Source organism: Pteronotus mesoamericanus, unplaced genomic scaffold, assembly GCF_021234165.1.
Source record: "Pteronotus mesoamericanus isolate MK-2021 breed Mesoamerican mustached bat unplaced genomic scaffold, CSHL_Meso_final contig_20, whole genome shotgun sequence".
NCBI lineage: Eukaryota > Metazoa > Chordata > Mammalia > Chiroptera > Mormoopidae > Pteronotus > Pteronotus mesoamericanus.
This window is the reverse complement of record NW_026555085.1, coordinates 65,107,573-65,127,915: the sequence shown is the minus strand read 5'-3', so window position 1 is coordinate 65,127,915 and position 20,343 is coordinate 65,107,573. Positions and strand designations below refer to the sequence as shown.

At 43.5% G+C, this 20,343-nt stretch overlaps 1 protein-coding gene across 1 annotated transcript; it reads right to left on the bottom strand.

Annotated features, from left to right (window-relative positions):
* Nucleotides 1-4,759: 4,759 nt before the first annotated feature.
* Nucleotides 4,760-19,759, bottom strand: MFSD4B (major facilitator superfamily domain containing 4B). Its single transcript, XM_054568641.1, is given in 9 exon segments — nucleotides 4,760-5,719; nucleotides 5,721-6,928; nucleotides 8,227-8,343; nucleotides 9,419-9,587; nucleotides 11,624-11,844; nucleotides 12,059-12,216; nucleotides 18,472-18,926; nucleotides 19,158-19,310; nucleotides 19,652-19,759. Coding segments are annotated over 9 exon segments (2,625 nt in total). The 3' UTR covers nucleotides 4,760-5,683.
* Nucleotides 19,760-20,343: the final 584 nt, after the last annotated feature.

Here is a 20,343-nt window from a genome sequence, read left to right as displayed (position 1 = left end):
TACACACTGAGGTTCCTTTTGTGGCTCACTCATGCTACCCTAGGAGGACAAAGCCTTTAGCCTCGGTAAAAAGTCAAACAGTACACTACTAACCTTGTCTTGTAAGCTCTTTAAAGAAGTTCTGCAATTTGGTGTGATTCTTTTCCAATTCCGATTCAAAACATAAACCAGACCTTCGCGGCCAGGGCCTGACAATTTGCATCCCATTCAGACATCCACTAGCAAACACTCACGAAGCCCAGCGCTAACTCCCGGTACAGCGCAGACAGGGGGGCTGCCCTTTTGGGCCCAGCAGCACCTGCCTGGGCAACGGGGAAAGGCGTGGAGAGGGGGCCCTCTGGGTGGGGAGCGGGCACCTTGGAGCCTCCACAAGTTTAAACTCAGAACAACTTCAAAACATTCCTCCAGGCCATCCCTTCACTAATATAACCAGGCCTCTCCTAAGTGCCATGATAATTTATATTATGCCATTTGGCAAGGAATCTATCGTGGCTTTTCTGACTCTAGAGATATCATAATTTCTAGTACAACAGGAAATAAAACCTCGTTGGGAACATCTTGTGTGATTACTTAATGCCTTGTTTCTCCCACTAGACCTGGGTTATTCAATATGTGAGCCACTAGCCAGTTTATTTAAATTTGTATTTAAATTAAAAATTCATTTTCTGCATCATACTAGCCACCTTTCAAGGGCTCAGTTGGTCAGATGCGGCAGCAGCCCCTGGCCAGCCAGGCACAGAACATTCCCACCGCGCGGGCTCCCCTAGCGGGCAGGCCCGGCGCACAATTGCCCGGGGAGGCCCACGAAGGCAGGAACCTTCTGCTCTTTTCACCAGGGCACACTCAGCACCTCCCAGAGGCTGCCGGATGGGAGGCGATCAATCAACATGTGAAGTACGAATTCAACAGCCAGTGTGATAAATGGAGAGGACTGAAGAAAACGAAGTCCTGGAGCATTTGTGTGAGGAGGGGGTGTACCGGGGCTGCAGACTCCCAAAGGTTTAGGGCCAAATTTAGGAAAGCCAAAACAAAACAAACTGAATTCCCAGAAGTAGTAAAGAACTCGACACTCCCAAAAAGTGGAACTTGCTACCCAAAGTCTGGTGAGCCTATGGGCCAGTAGCTCCTCATCACTAGGAGATTGTTGGAAATGGTAGAAATGTGGAATCTCACCCTGACTGATGTGGCTCAGTGGATTGAGTGCTGGTCTGCGAACCAAAGGGTCACTGGTTCAATCCCCAATCAGGGCATATGCCTGGGGGAGGCCTGGTCCCTGATAGGGGGCACGCAAGATGCAACCACACATTGATGTTTCCCTCCCTCTCTTTCTCCCTTCCTCCCCCTCTCCAAAAGTAAGTAAATGAAATCTTAAAAAAAAAAGGAGTAAGAAATGTGGAATCTGTACTACTGAATTAGAATCTGTATTTTAACAAGCAGTTTTTTAATTTATTGATGGGGTGGGGGAAGAAAGAAACATCAGTATATTGTTCCACTTATTTATGCATTCACTGGTTGATTCTTGTTACATGTCTTGACCAGGGATCAAACCCACAACCTTGTAGTATCAGGATGACACTAATCAACTGAGCTCCCCAGCCAGGGCTTAACAAGCAGTTTTAATGAGCATTAAAGTATGAGAAGCACTAGTGTAATTCTCCACCTTTTCAGACTGAGCAAGTCTCTCTCAAACAGCAAATTTGAAAAAACCACTATGTACAACCGCATGTAAATCTACAATAATCTCAGTAAAGGAATATTTCTCACACAATTTGAATCACATCTTAAGCTTTTTATTTTTGATTTAATCTTTATTGTATTTTTTTATTACCATTTAGTCCCCTTATACCCCCTCCCCCCAGCAGTCACCACACTGCTGACCATGTCCATGTGTCCTTTTTCCTTTTTGCTCAAACTGTCCACCGCCTAACCTCCCCACCGTAAAGCTTTATTTTTAATACCTTTCCTACTACTCTAACCCCAGTGCACCCCCACCATATCAGAAAATATCAAGCACACATAATATCTGTGGGTTCGCATATGTAAACACACACACATGCTCACAACACTATGAAAAAGTGGTACTTAACACACACAGAGAGCATCCCAGAAGTTATCTATTTCCATTAAAAATTTTAAGCTCTATTTTACTAATAACTGTTAAGTGACGGGATTGATACATTACTATGGTCAACCCAAAATTCTGGTTATGAGAAAATCATTCTAATTATTCAATGAATCTACCTGAAACAAAATCATTTCATATATAACCTGGGTCTCACACATTTTTCAGGACTGTGTTGCTATCGTTTTTTTGTTTGTTTAATAAACTACAATTCTTCAAGCTAATAACCAGTCCGCCAACTATAGTGTCAATGTACCCTAGACACAAAAGTCAAGTTGTTTCTGATACTATCAAAAATTTTTTTTGCCCCTTTACCCTTTACTTAGGAAATTAGGTTGATGAGAAATGTAAGAACTTTTCTAGGTGTTTAGGATTATGAATTACTTATACTTGTCCCTTATATTTTTATGTACTTACCTAATCTTCTACCATAACCTTTTTTAATACCTGCATCACTTTTATAATAAAAACTTTTTCAAAAAAAGATTTTTCTTTAAAAAATAATGGAAAAATGCTTTCAAAATGTTTTTGCACTTTATTATGAAAACATAACCAAGCTGAAATTTACCTGTTTCCCTCAAATTAAGCTGCATTTGAACACGTTAAAAAGCACAGCGGTAAAGGGCTTTAAATAAAACGTCAAGGAAAAGAAAGCATAACTGAATTAACCCACCCAGTGCCCCACAAACAAAAAGAGGTTCTCCCCTAACAGGTTTTGGCCGATGGGGAGCCTTCCATTCTCACCCAAGAGCCCTCCGTGACCTCTACTTGTAATCGCTCTCAGTGCCTGCTGAGGGTTTTTCCCCCAGCTCAAACTTTTTAACTCTTTCAAATCTTATGTTGCAGGTGCCTGAGTAGATAACCCCCAATAGTCACATCTCTGTACTAGCTTCTCCCCTTGTATGTGGACAGAACCTGTGACTTGCTTCTAGATAACAGGATACGGCAAAGGTGATGGGATGTCATTCCCGTGATGACACTTTTATATAAAAGACACCATCTTAGTTAATTCTTGGTAGGCAAGAGACGCTCCTGCTAGCTTTGAAGAGAGAAGCTGCCAGGTTGTGAGAGGAGCTGCGAGGACCACAGGGCAATGAACTGTGGGAGGTTCCAAGAATTAACACCCGTGCTGGCTGCGGGCCAGCAAAACACAGGCACCTCAGCCACCCCCAGCAAGGAACTGAATACTGTCAGCCACCACATGGGCCTGGACGAGAACCCCACGCTCCCGAGAGGAGCGGGGCTCTATCCAATAGCCTGATCGCAGCCCTGGGAGACCCGGGAGCCACGCCCAAATGCCTGACCCAAGGAAACTGTGAGAGAAAAAATATTCTAAGCTGCTAAATTTGTCGTAATTTGTTACACAGTAATAGAAAACTTCGGTATTGGTTACTTGTATATCAGCAGCTACTTACCTAAGAATTGATTATGAGGATGAATGCTAATTCTTGGAATTGTACTAAGTTTTACTCTTCCAATATGGAAATACAGTATCAAACTTTAACAATACCTATAATCTCATATTGCCATTCACATTTGTTTGAGGGACTCTGGTGGATTTTCCAGTGTGGATTTCTAAATTTTCTGCCATGTTCTTATTAACATCCTTCTCTCCCTGAGCTGCATCTTCCGCCCTTAAATGTGGATATTGCAGGCGGAATCCCTGTTCTGCAAGCCAAATAGCTGCTACTGCCTAAATTCCAACGACCCAAGGAAAAGCAGTAAATGGCACAGAGGTACCCTCCAAGTTCCAGCTAGGAGGAAACTATAGTATAAGAAGAGCGAGAAGCATAGGCTTTTCACTGTCAATTTCTCCACCAGCCCTGTCCAAACTTGTCAAATCATTTAACATGAATTAATATACTGGCAGATATATAAGGTGAATGGGTAGGGTCAAGAAAAGCACTGTAATTCACGTAATAAAAAAAACAAAGGCAAATTTACATATTTAAGAAAAAGCAGACATACTGCTATCAGGTAGAAATTCCATACTATTCAGCATAAAATGTGGTGAAGAGATGTGAACAAAATCTGTCATCAATGCTAGTCATTTTTCAAAGGGTGGCCCACACCAGCTTTGCCGCCTTCATAGGAAGTACCCTTTGTGATCCCTGACTCCTAGGCCACCAAGCCGCTCTCTCGCTATCACTTTGGTTTCCTAGGTGTTTCAGACTCTGGAAGGAGGGGCACTGGATGGGTGACTCAAGCATTCCCACCACCAGAAGCTGTGCCTGACTGTGCACGAAACTAGCAGCTTGGTTTTCAGTGCTTACAGTGTGATCCCCAGACTCAACAAGGAGCAAATTCTGGAACAGCGAGGCTCAGGCTCAGACTCTGCTGTTGAGGTAGGCAAAGGACCTCAAGAGACCCTGTTCTGTCCTACTACTAACGTAGGAACTCTCAAACAGCTTTGAAGTCAGAACATGGCATTTCCAAATCTCATGTGAACAAAGAGAAAATTAGCATATAAAAATAACTTTTCTTTTTAAAATGGCTAAAAATAATCTCCATAATTGAATGAAATACTGTATTCCACAGAATCTAAAACACTGATTGTAAAAGGCAACATTACTTTATGTATAGATGGAAAAAAACCTTTCAATTAAATGTGCCACAATGTTAAATGATCATTGATTTTAAGACATTCTGATTTCAGAGATGTTAAAAATGTGAAGAAAAAAAGAGGTGCATCTTAGAATCGATGAAATACAGTACTTAAAAAATGTATTCCTCAGATAATTCAAATAAAGCATTAAACATTGAGTTTCTTAAATTGAAATGTATTCATAATCAGCAGCACATTCTTGAAGCTATCAATTTTGTTTCACCTCTCACTTGAAATGAAGAATGGTGTGGCACTTATATTAATTTCTAGCAGATATCTTACACAAACATTAAAACTTATGGATTCCTAGTTTGAAAATCGTCTCATTTTCACTTATAGAAAGTAGGTGTGTGTGACTCAAAGTATCAGGTAATCACAGAGCAAAAGGTGAGATGAAGGAGGCCTGGGTGAGTTAAGTGACTGAGCGCAGGGCCGTAAGGGCCATAAGGCTTGGAGGCAGCAGTCAAGGCTTGAGGCCATGTCTTTAAGGCCCTGTGCTGTGTTCTCTTCGTGGAACTCAAAATCAAATGAGGCATTAGCATCCTGTGGTCCAACGCTACAGGCAGGGTAAAATAATTAATAACAATCTCTGTCCAATTTTCAAAGAGGCTGTATTATGAAATGACTGTCTGCAACTTCCCTGGTAAAATACAGATGATGGATAATTTGTTCTATTAATCAATATTCTTTGCATGCTCTGAGAGGTGAAGACCATAAAATATTACCTAATTAGCCACAGGCCAAACACTAGCCTCACAAGATCCTGCAACATGACACCACCGGTTCTTCATGGAAGGCTCTGGGAATTACAGAACATGTCAAAGCTTTTTAGCATTTGCTATACTCTGACCTAGACATTTGGATCCCCAAAGCATGCTGAAAATCTGCTAATGCCCTGCTCTGACTGACCTCTTGAGAACTGGCAATTATTCAGAAAGTCAGTAAATCCACCTTTGCTAAGTATTAGTCCCTTTTGTCCTGGTTTCTTGCAAGCTGACTCACAGGGGACTTGCCAGTATTAACCGGGGAGAATTCACACACTAATGCATTTGAGTGGAACTGGCTGGAGACTTCTGCTGTGGGCTCCCTCAAAATACTTCTAGATGTCTCTATTACAGAGCTCCTCATTGTATCATTCATTTCAACGACTTCAAAATCCATTTCATTCCATTTTTCTGCATCATCTTCTTCATTCTCTTCCTCATAGTCATTTAGTCCAGAGCTAGAGAGCAAAGCTTTCTGGTCCTCACTTTTTCTGTGTTCTTTTTGCTGACGATGGAGAGGTGAGGTGGCTAATTTATACATCACAGGAAATAAAACAGCAGTGGCTATTGCTGCCCCCAAAGAGGTGTACAAAACTACAGGTAAATCAGCGTATTTTCCTTGAAGAATTCCGATGACTGCGGGAATAGCCATTTCTCCCAGGGCAGCACCCACTACAAAAAATGCTGCCGCTTTCCCATGGATGGTCGTGTACTGCTCAATCCAAGAAATACCACTGGGGAACGTGGTTGCCATCGAGGCCCCATACACTGAGGTTGCTATCCACAGACAAGCTGCACTCTTGTTAAAAAGCACCAGAAATAAAGATGACACCAGGCTGCCAATGTTGCTCAACACAATCATTGTCCCAGGTTGTAAACACGTAGCAAAAAAGATCGCCAGGCCCCTGCAGGCTGCAAAGGTCCCCCAGAAGATGGAGTTCAACCCAGCCGCTTCACTTTCGGCCATGCCGGCATGGGTGGTTGCAAATGAGAAAACGTAAGAGCCGTAAGTTACCTCAGCTCCAACATAAAAAAAGAAAAACAGAAAAAGGAGACAAAGAAGGGCATTGTGATATTTAGCTCTTCGAGATCTCTGAGCAGAAGCTTTTGCTTTATCCTGCTGTGAGCTTTTCTTTAAAAACAGAACAAAAAGAAATATACAAACTACAAAAATATAAGTCCCGATAATAATATAAGCCCACAGTAAATTCACATTGTCAGGTACTCCGAACAGAGGTCCTGGGTCCGCTTCCGATGGCTGGTCGAGAGAATGGCTGAAGTTGGCCTCTGTGCGGTTTCCGGCAGACACCATCGTGCCCAGGGCCAGCTTAGCCAGCAGCGGGGCCAAAAAGGCACCCAAGGCAAAACTGAAGTGTAAGGCCTGCATATGCGGGGCTCCTTTGTCCCCCCAAATGGCCAAGATTAAAACGTTACCACCTACCAATGAAAGATGGGAAAAATTATTTAATCATATACCTTAGTAAAAAACAGTTCATTACTATCAGAAAGAAGATGAGTCTATTTTACATGGCACAAAGATTATAATATTCTCAGTTATCAAATGTTGCAACTAAGCTAATTCAATGATTAAGGAACTCTAACCCACCACCACCAGAGAACTCTACGCATTATAACATGAAAAGTTCACAAATGGAATTCTACGAGCTAGTAAAACACCACCTCCTGGAGGCACAGTTGGTAAAGGCTTCTTATAATACAGTTCCAATACCAAGCTGGGGGAGAGGGGAATATTCATATAGTTATGTTTAATACTTTGAATATATGTTATCAGATAGTGGCCAAATTACCAACTCTTTCTGTACTTTCAACTGGTAGCCACTTGAAGAAAATTATTTATGCAGACAGAGGACAGCACACGTTCAGGAATCCAAATGCTACCGGATCCCGTTGTGCCCACCACAGGAAGCAAGGGTGCCATCTAGCATCTGCATTTGCTCCCTCTATACACCTGGTAGGGTGAAAGGCAAGAAGCATCAAGTCTTGAATTTTCTTTCTTTTTTTTTTAATATAGCTGCAGATAAATTCCACCTTGTAATTTTACAGCCAAACTAAGCCTAAAGTATAAAATATTTCCTCAACCTATCAAATAACAGTAGAGCAGGGAAGAGGGGGAGAAAGCTGGTTTTAGGGGCGAACAAAGGTCATGAATGTTATTTTGTAGGTTTTAAAACACATCGAGCTAGAGGAGGGGACCAGATTTGAGGAGGAGTAGGGTCAAGAAAATAGTAATAAAATAAAGTATATCAAGATAAAAGATACATAGAGAGGGTCTCCTTGCAAGAGGGCAGAAGCTTTTGAGAGAAAAGGAAGAGAAGGAACATAATATTTGGCACAAGTTTCTCTTAGTTCAAAAGGCAGAGGGCACCTTAAATTTAAGAGCTGCTTCTATGATTCCTCATCTAAGTAATTCTTCCCACACCACAGCGATAAAGTTCCATCCCAAATTCATTTATCCCCAGCGCAGGCACCCACATGGGGGCTAGCTAACGATTCCTTGTTTGGATACTGTAAACCAACAATCTCTCAGAAAACAAAATTCTTTAAATTGACTCTGCTTGACAAGAAAAGTAGGTGCCAGAAGGGTATTCTGACTGGGTGACCCCATAACCAACTCAGCAGGTCAGTGTCTAGAAGTGACAATTTAATATCATCTGCTCCATTTTTTCTAGTAGAAAGTCCCCACTCCCAGGGATGACAGCGAAAGGCTTACTAACCTGTATCCAGAATGCCCATTGAAACACCAAAGACGGACATCATGACAATCAGTAACACTGCTCTCTTACAAAACGGAACGAGGTAAAGACCCACTGTGGTGGCCAGCATCGACATGCCTGGGAAGAAAGGGAGAGGCAGCGATCAGAAGCGGTGTTCGCGCAGAGGCGTGGACCAAGTCAGCATCGGAGAGGCTCAGCACAGGCGCTCATCTCGTTTAAAAGCTTTTCTAATCTTTATGGACTATACAAATTATTCTAACATGAACATATTTCTAGCAGTACTAATAATCAAATTATAAATTATACCACAAGGCAAAGTTTTATTGCAAAATAGACAACTCAAAACTTACTTACTTACTTAAATATTTCATATTTAAGGACCTAAACAGAATTTTAGATCTGAGGCAAAAAAAAAAAAAAAAAAATGCAATTACTATAGTACTGTGTAGTAGAAATGGATTAAATAAGTTAGTCTGGGGGATAGGGAGGGAAATCAAAGAAGTATATATTCTTTCAACCCACTTTGGAAATCAGAGGATTATTTTATAATAATTAACTATTATTTTACATAATAAACTATTCTCCTTATTTCCAAAGCAATTTTATCACATTAATCTGAACTTTCTTTAAACATGTCAATTAATTTTTTTTTTTAAAGTTAAGTTAAAAGCATCGCCATCTATTTCAAGGGTGAGGCAGAGGAGTCTCACCCTTGCTCGTCGTGGGCTCGTCGCTGACATGGGGCAGCAAGGACAAAAATTTAGCCTACGTCATTTCCCAACCCCCCACCCTCCTTCATTCTCAGCCCCGGGTTTAGCTAGGGCGGGTTCAAGGAATTCGTTCTCATCTATGGTGGCCCCAGATCTGCCTCATGCTCTGACAAGCAGAGCTCTTCAGGTAACTAGCTTGTGATCCAGGGGTGGTGTCTAAATTACAGTCAGTGGCAGTTGGGAAGGCCAAGGATCACTAACCCACTCTAGGGCTAATCTAAATGGCCAGAGCAGCCCAGCCCAGATTCCCTGTAACTGATACAATGAAAGCAGGCAGCAGGAAACCTGGCTTCTCCTGCATTCACCTAAGGCTACCCACTTAAAAGTCATCAACCACTTTGCAAGCTAGTATGTTTCACATTTAAAAACAAATTGTAAATTCCTTGAAAGACATAAAGAAGGTAAAATTTGTGTTTACTTACCCAAAAGTAGAAAATGATTCATAGCATCAAAAAGAACTCCGCCAATCACAGAGCCACTCAAATATCCAAAGGCACGGCCCACAAAAATCAGAGAAAGACTGCTGATATTATGGTTTACATTTGTTGCCAAATCTTGAAAGGTGGGTCCCAGGATAGAGACACTCAATCCCTTAAATTTTGGAAGACAAAAGGTTTTATTTATAATCATTAAAATAATGTCTATTTGGTATCTTTTTTTTTCACTATTAAAAAGGGAGGAGGGGGTTTGTCAACGTGATGCCAAGGGCTGCCTTCAGTCCCACGATCAGGAACAACTCACAATGACAATGTTAGGACAGCTAGAGCTAGACTCCCATTTCGGGCGTGCCTACTCCTACTGTTTTTCTAATTTTGACAATTCTCAATTTTTAAAAACTTAAATTCTTTTGGCTTTTGCTACAATTGCTTCCTTTTTGGACAGTATCATAAATGACTATTTTGTATTAATAGTAAAATGTAACAAAGTAACTTTTGAAATAGTTTTGTAAATTTTGAAATGTACTACATGCACAAATAGCTAACACAGGAATTTAGATATTAAAAATTTTAATTATCAAACCATGAAAATAGTAATCCCATTTTTTGATGTTATTAAAACAGCAGTATTTCTGGATGCACATGGGGGTCCTGCCTTTGAATTACAGCACATAAAACATGCAGGAGATAAACAATTTATATGTTTCCAAATCTATGTTTTGTGTGTGTGTTTGGGTTTTTTCATTGTATTTTTCCCATTACCATTTATCCCCCTTAAACTCTCTTCCACTTCCACCCACGCCCTCCCCTAAATCTGTTTCTCCTCAAAGACAAACCCACTGCCATCAGAAATGCAGTCTCTAAGGCTTTCTTTCAAAGTATTACATACACATGTATACAATGATTTTAACACATTGCTTATCACATAGAAATCTCTTAAGACATACACCAGTGTCAATGACCAAAATACAATGTAACTGCAATGCTTTATGGGTTCGTGCAATTATATAGTTTTCCATAGATTGACCTGCACGGTTTCCACCAATGAGATCGCTTCATTTCGATGTGGACAAGACAGAGTGTTGACATCTAAAGTCCCTAACAGATGGCGCGTGAAAAACGAGTAAACTCGTGAGCGTTACAAAATGTGTCAAAAATAAAATTTTACTCAAAGACAATGTAATGTAAGCAAGAATTAACGGTTACAGTTGGCTTTCAGAGGAAACTTGAGAAAATGTTTCTAATTGGTCTACATGCCAAGAACAACTTACTCTAATTGCACTGCTCTGCTCTAAACGCTTGGGTGCGCTCCCTGCCCAGACAGCAGCAGTCCCCAAGGAAGGGCCTGTGCGCCGGGGCACAGGGGCAGAGGAAGCCCTGGGGGAGGGGGCGAGGAGCTAAACCTGGCTGCAATCAAATTAGTCCCTCCCTTCAGAGCGTTTACAACAGGATCTGGCACCGAGTCAGGGCTCACCAAGTGTCTGCAATTTTTCTTTTCTCAAATCAAAATATTCTAAGAATCAGTTATGGCTCAAGACTTGACTCTCCTCAGAGGACTCACCCTCCCAACTCCCCAGGGTCTCAATACTCAAGACAAGTGATGAGGAATAGGCTTCCGGAAATAAAGGAATCGCAGGGAGGCCAAGGGGATTGGCAAAAGGAGCTTCTAGCGTTTCAGTTTGCCCTAAGAAAAACACTGAAGGATCTTGTTTGTTTTACATGGGATTGTGGGCAAAATAAGAGATTATTCCTGGCTCTACCGCTTAACCGGGAGTGTCGTCGGGAAAAGTCACTTTCCCTCTCTGGCTTTATTTCCCTATCTGCAAAAATAAGGGGTTCGGTGAATTTGGTGAGAAAAGGAAGAGAAAACCCAGAAAAGCAGCTTTGTGTAGTAATTTGGTTTGGAGGTTGAGAGGAGGACAGCGCCTATAAACCTGGAACCCCCTCTTGCATCTCCCCACTCCACGGAGGAGGGGTAGAAAGGTTTGCTGGATCTGGAAATTCAATTTTGCACTTGACAATAATACTCCAAGATTAGAATTGTGCCCATTTCCTAGATTACAAAACTGAGGCGCGAGCAGATTAACGCGCCCAAGGTCACGCAGTTTGCAAGTGGCGGAGGCGAGACCACATTTTCCACAGGACGTCTGCTCATGCCCCGGCCCTGGAGGGTTCCAGCCCGGCTCTCACCAGCCCCAGGAAGGCGGCACACAGGATCAAGGTGACGAACCAGCGCAGCAAGCTCCCGCCGCCGCCGCTCCGCCGGGAGCCTGCCACTGCCTCCGGCTCATTCTCCGCCCCGGCCTCAGCCTGGAGAAGCCGCTTCCCGGCAGCCGGAGCCCCGGTCTCACGGAGTTCCAGTTCCAACTCCAGCTCGGCGGCTCGGGAGAACCGGTCTCGATACGGTCCGGCTTCTCAGCAGGGCCTCAGGAACTCCAAGCCTCGCCCTGGCCTCGAGCCTCCAGACTCGGCCGTCAGAGGTAGCGCCACCTCCCTGGAGGCGGCCCCTTGTCAAGGCTCAGAAGTGGAACTTTGGGACCCGAGGGTGGCTGCAGGACGCAGACGCGCGCCCTCCTACACCCACGGCGCCTGCGCGTATCAAGTGGCGGAAATGTGGCCACTCGCCAACCAAGTCCTCGCCGCAAACCGGAAGTTGACATCGTTGCCTAGGAGACCGGACGTTCCTCTCCAGCCTCAGCGCCCTGCAGAGCTGGATTCCTAGAAGCCGGGGGCTGGCGCCCCTTGGCGGAGTGAACTGGAGCTGCAGCCTGGGAACGGAGGCACTGTTATAAGGAAATAAGGAACAGGAATTGCAAGATACGGCTTCGCGTCCGCTCCCCGGGGCCTTTAGGGCGCAAAGGGAACCCGAAAGTCTGTCCTTCAACAACTTTCTAAAATTCCTGCCCTCGCCCTTTGGAGATCTGTCATTTATTTGTCACTTAACATTGTTGAAACTCACACGTAAGCACGTGTAAAATGCCATTTATCCCTCATAACACTGTAAATTCCATGTTATCCTCTTTTTACAGATAGGAGGATTAAGTCGTGGAGAATTAAGTAGCATCTTGCCCCAGGCCAGGCAGCTAATCAGTGACTGTACCGGAACAATGTAACAGTAGCGCAAGGAAGAAATCTAGAACCAAAGCTGCGGCTTCAAGCGCACTCTCACGCCAATCCCTGCAAATAATTCCATTGTTAGGGAAGTGGAGCAGGGTTGCAGAATGCCTGAGTAAAGTTATGCCAGTAGGTAAGGAAAGACCTCAGACACCAGCTCGTTGTTTCCGTTTGCTCTTTGACCAAACCACAGCCTCAAAATGTGTAAATATTTTTCTTTACCGTCTATCTGAAATATCCTTTTCCACCCAATCCTCTCTCATCCATTTAGGCGCCCAGATTACAAACCCGAGTCTCATTATCATTTCCCTCGCAACCCACCCCTCCAGTCCCATCCACTTAGTCATTAATTCCCTTCACAATGCGCCTCAGAAGGTACACGGATGCTGTACCTTAAGAGAACCTGTTTTAGTTTTCAGAGTCAAGAGGAGTCTCTTTAAGAAAAGGCTGATATGGTTGAAACGAAAGGTATATATATTAAACAGAATAGGAAATGGTATGGGAGAGGTAGGTTAGGTGCAAATTGTAAAGGGTTCTGTATGTTGTAGAATGCAGTTTAGACTTAAGCAACACAGTTCTATGGGCACACTGAGATCTAATAAAATAAAAAAAGTATTTGGTAGGAATTCAAGCTTCACCTTATTTCACCTTTATCACCTCAAACTGAACTCTTTTTCTCTTATTCTGATATGCCCATGCTGGTATGAGCATCCACCCAGTCATAAGGAAGCTGAGGTCCTTCCTTGAGACTCCCTTCTTTCTCTCTCATCGGTTTATCACCTGGTCCTGCCAATTTTATTTCTGTAGACCAGCGATTTTCAACCATTTTCCATCCCATGGCACACATAAACTAATTATTAAAATTCTGCAGTACACAAAAATACATATTTTTGTCTATGTAACAAAAAATAGGGAATAGGTATCATTTTGATTCACTCACACTGGACAGATATTGTGTTAGCTGTTGTCATTTTTCAAATTTGTCAATCAAGGGAAAAAGGGTCAGTGCCCTTGACTAAATAGTCAGGTACCGCATGTTTTAAAAATGCTTGCAGCACATCAGTTGAAAATTGCTGCTGTAGATGTTTCTAAAATCAAGCTTTTGTTCTATATTAATATCACAGCCAACTTTTAAAACTTTTACCCATAAATATCTAACTGAAATGAAAATCTACTATATAAAACCCTTCAGCTCTTCCTTAAGCATAAACTCTAATTTCATCTGCCACTGTCCATATCCTCCTATCTCGCCCTGCCTATCTCATTTATATTCCAGCAACATCAAAACTGTTACTAGTTCTTCACGCGTTATTTCTCACTTCCTTACCTTTGGTCATATTGTCCCCTCTGTTTCAAGTGCCTTCTTTCTTTTATCTGCTGTCTCAGAATCATTACCCTTTCTTCCTAAGTGATCGTTATAACCCAGCGATCTCACAGCCAGTGCGCCCCAGTATTTTTAAAACATGCAATACCTGACTATTTAGTCAGAGGCCCTCACCTCTTTCTTTACACTGTAGAGATGCTGGATACTGTTAAAATCCTCCTCTGGAAAATGTATGTCTGTTTAAGCAGAGAGTCAACCTGGTCAAATTCACACTGCCAGTTTCCTATTACCTTGGTGGGTGATGGGCTGCAATCTCAGTTCAGTCTTCAAAGCCTCCGTACGGTGCTCTGGATCCGTCCTAAACACACACTACTCGGGGGTTAGTCTGGGACTTGGGCCAGTTGTCCAAGCCTTTGCTAGGCTCCTTTGGGTCTCCTGCACATGAGTGCAACTCAGGAGTGCACCCAAGACTCGCGTGGTTCATACAGAAAACTAAGGGTCACCTTCCCTCCCCCGCTCCATCCCACAGGCTTCACCTACTTTCCAATTCACAGAGGCTTCTTTTCTCAGTTCCTTGGACAAGAAATATGGGGTTTCTTTCAGTTTTAGGTACCCTTGATACCAAATGGGGTCCTTCCATAGGACAAAGCTATAAGAATGAAAAAGAAAGTCCTGGCCAGACGGATCAGTTGATTGGAGCTTTATCCCACACACCAAGATGTTGTAGGTTCAATTCCCAGCCAGGGCACAGACCTCAGTTGCTGGTCAGATACCTGGTAGGGGCATGCACAGTAGGCAACTGATGCCTGTTTCTCACACTGATGTCTCTCTCTCTCTCTCTCTCTCTCTCTCTCTCTCTCTCTCTCTCAATATCAATAAGCTTATCCTTGGGTGAGGATTAATAGGAGGAGAGGGAGGAGAAGAAAAGCCAGGAAACTTATCCCCATGCAAGTTTATTTTCTAAGGATTGACCCCTTTATTTACCTTTCCAAGTCCTCAGGCAGTTGGTATTTGCATTTTGTTGTGAGTTCCTAGTTGTAATCCGTAGGAGAGATTGGCTAGAGTAGGCTCATGATGCCAAAGCTAAACTAGAACTACTCTCACCTGTCTTTTAAGAATCAGCTTAGACGTTCCTTCCTCCAGGGTGCTTTTTCTGACCCTCTTCTTGGCCTTGAGGCTGCTTTAGTTTCCCTCCTTTGCGTGTAATTCTAACAGTCCACCTTCCACTTCATATGGAATTGTCCTATTTATGTGTCATCTTCTCTACCATACTGGCGGCACCTAAGAGAAAGGACTGTGTCTCATTTATCTTTTAACATAGTACCTGGCACACAGTGGGTCTTCAGTAAATGCTTGTTGAATGTGGTGGACTTATTCTGAACACCCTAACCAACAAATCTGAATTCCTATGTAGTTATGCTACTCCTATGCATTCGCATACACTTTAGCTTGTATTACGGTTATGTTAGCCTTCATGCTTAGTTCCCTAGTAGAATGTAAGTCAGTGAGATGGAGATGAAGGGTCTTAATGTTCCTCTCTCCCCTGTGGCATTGTATGATATACTTCATAAATAGCACCTAATTGAATCAAGGTTCAGTAAACTAATTTTAAAATTAAATGTTTTAGGAGCACCTTTCTATTTACTAGATGAGATACTGCCCAATTCATTTCATGAACTGGTGAATAAAGGCAATTAGATCTTTTTAAAAATTAAATGTTTTAATTCATCCTGATCAAACTAAAAAAAAAAAAATCTCTAAATGGAAAGATATACTTTCCAAGTCTCCTCACTGCACTCCTGAAAACAGCAGGATACTTCTTCCAGTTGCCTCTAGAGGTCACTCACCACCTTTAACAAGCTGGGGAGAGGTTAGTAAAGTAAAGAAAGGCTTTACTTTAGGTAGGCTTCTCTTTAGGGCAGTAGTGAGGATGCATTTTTTTTCCCCCGAGACATTCAGGAGAAATAAAAATGTTGATAGACCATTTTTTAAATTGAAAATAAACATAGCTTTATTGATTACTTTGAAAAGGAACCATTTTCAGCCTATATGCCAATTCATCTAAAAGGAAATTATCTGGATCACAGGCACTAATATGGCACCGTCTTGGCATATTTGTCAAACAGCAACAAGGAGGCAGATTTTTCATCTTTCAACTTGAACTATTACTTTGGGTCAGTGTGAGAAGTTAGATGGATCATGTTTGGGGACTCTACCTCACTGTTACAACCTATTTAATCTTTATCCTCTGGAAGAACCATTTTTTAAAAAATGTACTAAATGATGTCTAATTAGAGCTTAAAAGCTCATCATGGAAAAACTAGGTGTTATAACTATTTCCATCAGTGTATCCATATCATTCTGCAACCTCATCAGTAGAAGCCCAGTCTGTTAAAACCAACTCTCACAGAGATTTAATTTTAGTAAGATGACTTTTATGTTTGTGCTATATACTTTGAAAATTTAGAAATAATATTGAAAAGATCTGACATCAGTATCTGTTAGGTGTACTTAATTTTTTTCTTATTAAAAATAAAAGCTTACTGCTTTTTAAATTAAATTTTCTTTCACAATAATGTGAACTTAAAATTTCCTTTAACTAGATTCATTGTAACATTGAAGACTATAGGACTCTTTCAATCTACAATCCTCATGGTCTCCTATGGTGTACTGATCAATAAAAATCTTTGTTGTGCTGTACTATTATTAGCCAAAATCAATTTATCAAGACTAAAAACAAAGCAACCAAAAAGTGAGATCATAGCTACTGTAGGCTCTGCAGAGAACAAAAATAGACTAACATTTCTGAAAAGTACTGAGTGCTTCAGAAGCAATTAGAGTCATCTGCATAAAAAAGAAACCACTGCCAGAGCTCTCTGACACGATCTTCCTCCAGTTCTACCCGAAGAGGCCACTTAACCGAAGCTAGAGGCTTCACCCCGGAACAAAGGAAAAGCTGGAAATTAGAGATGGCTTTTAGCTCTTCTTGTTTGATCATTGCCATCTATTACCACACTTGATACTCACTGACTGCTTGGAAAATGTCCAAAACCTTTGCAGAAATCCCCATAGTGACAAGGACTCGTGTTGCTAAACTAGGAGCAAATACCAGCAACAGTATTTCTTTTTAATTTCTAAGCAAACCCTATAAAAGTCCACCTTGATTTAGTTGTGAAATAGTTATTAAGCAGCTATGCCAGACATTGTTGTAACAATGAAAAAATGAACAAAAATTTCCTCCCTCGTGGACAAGATAGACAAAGAACAAATGCATTTGTTGTCAGATAATATGATGTCAGATAGTGATAAGTACTCTAAAGAAGAGTAAAGCAGAATAAAGTAGATTTCGTATGGAAGGGGGTTATTTTACAACGAGGTAGTGCTGGGGAGGGCTCCTGTGAGGGACGCGTGAACGAGCCCTAAGTGGAAGGGAGGGAACGAGCCAAGCAGGGAGAGCGTTCCAGGGAGAGCAGCTGCAAGGATCGGATCGCGTAGCAGGAGAGCGCGTGGGGTGCTGGAGTAAGGAAATAAGGCCAGAGTGGCTGGCGCAACACAAAGGAAGGGGAAGGTGGTAGAAAAAAAGGGGCAGAGAGCAAGCATAGCACTCCTGATTGTGGAGGCCTGAGGTTAAGGACTCTCTGGCTGTGTCGGAAATACAGAAAGGGGAGGATGGAGAGCAGAGAACAGAGATCTCATTAGTTAGTTATGGGATCATATCAGATTCATATAGGTGGTGAGTGTGGTCAGACTTGGGAAATATACTGAAGATTAAAACAACAGTTTTTGCTAATGGACTGGGTGTATGAGGCCTGGGTGTAAGAAAGGGTATTTTTAAAATTGTTACGGAAAGCCAGACTCAAGACACGATTCAGGGAACGGAGTAAGCCTTTATTCACACGCGCTGGCTCAGAGGAGGCAGTCTCCAAATTCTGAGCCCCGAATCGGGGTTAGATAGGGGTTTATAAGCCCTAGCATTCCGGCGGGAAACGGATGGGCTTCCCAGGTGGGGGAAGGGATTAGCATTCAGGTGGGAGATTGATGTGTGCTACCCAGGCGGGGGAAGGGCTGTGAAAACGGGCTACAGAAGCAGATAAGCAATGATTAACAGTTAACCTGGGAGGGGGTCTCTGGCTAGGCTGCTCCTCTTAAATCATCTTGCCCTTATCATTCCCCCCTTTGATGCTAGACGAGATTGGCCTGAGTCTTAGCATCATCACACAAGCCACGGTGGTCACTCTGCTGGGGTTGGGTCGGGAGTCTTTGGTATCGGTGATGCTGGAGGAGCAGCACTCGAGCAGCGGCTCGTCTGGTGACCGCAGTCTCTAGGTTATTAATGAGGGTGCGCAGCAGCCAGGGTCCTAGACTTATTCCTAAGAGGAGTAATATCAGGGGGCCTAGGAATGGAGCCAGCCAGCGGAGCCAGATTTGGGTATCTAAGCTCCATGTCCCTTGCCCTGACTCTCGGTAGCGCTTCGCACCATCTTTCAGCTCCTTAACCTTCTGGGTTAAGATTCTAGATTGGTTAACAAAATAGCAACACTCCTCTCCTAGGAATAGGCAAGTCCCCCCTTTTTCTGCTGTGAGGAGATCTAGGGCTCGCCTATTCTGCAGGGATACTTCAGCCAAGGAGTTTATCTGCTGCTGGAGGGTGGCAAGTGAGTCTGCTATTTGATCCATATCCTGGCTAAGGTGGGTTGATAGCTTGTGGTATGTGGTGGCTGACAGACCCAGGGCTCCTGCGCTGGTTCCTATGCCTATAGCTAGGCCCGCTCCTATTGCAATAGCTGCTCCTGCTGCTCTTTTCACCCGGTAAGGCTCCTGGTGTTGGAGCGCCTGCTGGACTTCTCCCGTGGTTCGGATTGTGACACTTGGGACTAGGAACACTTTAGTGCATCGCCCGTCCCAGTCCTTTGGCACACACCGATAAGCTGAGTGCCCGCAAAGCAGGAACAGGCCAGGTTCAGTGCATAAAGGTGCACTTTTGGATACTAGGGTGGTCTCCTGGCAGAAATTGGCTTTCAGGATTCCAACCTGGAGTTCACCTGTCGTATTCGGCTGCAGGCATGTAAGGTTAGTATATTCAGAACTCAGAAACACCCTCTCTGATAGAGGGCCAATGGTTATAGTCAGGTTCTCGGGGGCTGGATTATTAGTCTCATTCCAATTCGGGGGAACTGGCACTCCTACATATCCTTGCTCTTCTAGGGGTAGGCAAATCCAGCAGTTCTGGGTTGAGTTTCTAATAGTTTGGTAAGCTGAGAATATGGCAGATACTAAATGCTTTACCTGGGTCTCTGGGTTCACCATGGCCCTGGCCCTCGAAAAGGAGGTAAGGTTAATTCTCTGGTAGGTTGGCTCCTCCTGGTTAAATCGGTGGGCCACCTCTTTAACAGCCTTCAGCCTTACCTTTTCAAACTCTGATTGTGACAGGCTACTTAGCTGTATGTGAGAATTCCAGCAGACCTGTCAACCGGGGGTGCTGTGCGGTTTGCACTTCCGACTCTGGTACCCTAAGGTGCCTCCCAATACTCCAGTGTTGTACTGGCGCCCCCTCCAGAGGCAAGATTTTATGGAGCTGGCCTTTATGCATCCTGAAGGCATATCAGTGCTAGAGACGAAGGGAAAAGGATAGTGGATTACCCCCCCTCCTATTGGGATTCGCTCAGCAGGGGCTCCACACTGACATGTTGGGAGGGTAACTGAGGCAGAGTAGGTCAAGCAAAGCAAACCAGATACCCAAACAGGTAACACAAACATAGATATATGACCCCGAGGGCTACGCGCTCCGCCTGGCTCCATTCAGAGGGTGTCGTGGCTATCAGTCCGATACCGAAGATGATTCCAGAGAGGCTGGCGATGATCAGATAACCACTGGGACAACGGTCCATGCCTTGGTTGCCGACTGAGATGGTTGGTCACTACTCTGGGGTGGGATCAGGTCTCTGGTTCCTCGGGTAGACGGCCCACTGTCCTTCAGTTCTCTTCAGCCAGACTGTGGGGGCTCCCTTCGAGGTGGAGGTTCAGTGGCTCTGAAGTCCTGGCTCATCTGGATCTGCTGCTGCCTTGGCTCGAGTGTAGTGGATCCAGGGGGTTATTCCTGTAACTTTAAGGGCAGTAGTGGTGGTTAATAGTACTAGATGTGGGCCCGTCCAAATGGGTTGGAGTGGTTCCTTTTTCCAATCCTTTACCCATGCATACTGGCCTGGACGGAAGGGGTGTGCTGGCCTCCCTCGGGGTTTGGGTTCCTGGCCCAATTGGGCCCCGTAGATCCTGTCTAGGGTCTTACCCAACTGTTGTAAGTACTGGGTCTGCTGTAACTCCCCCTTCTGTCGAAGGTCATTGGGACTTCCTATTCTAGTTATAGGTGGGGGTCTTCCAAAAACTAACTCATAGGGAGTATACCCCGAGGGGTTCGGGGCATTCCTAACCCGTAGCAGGGCTAGTGGTAACAGGTCTGTCCATGGCAGGCCGG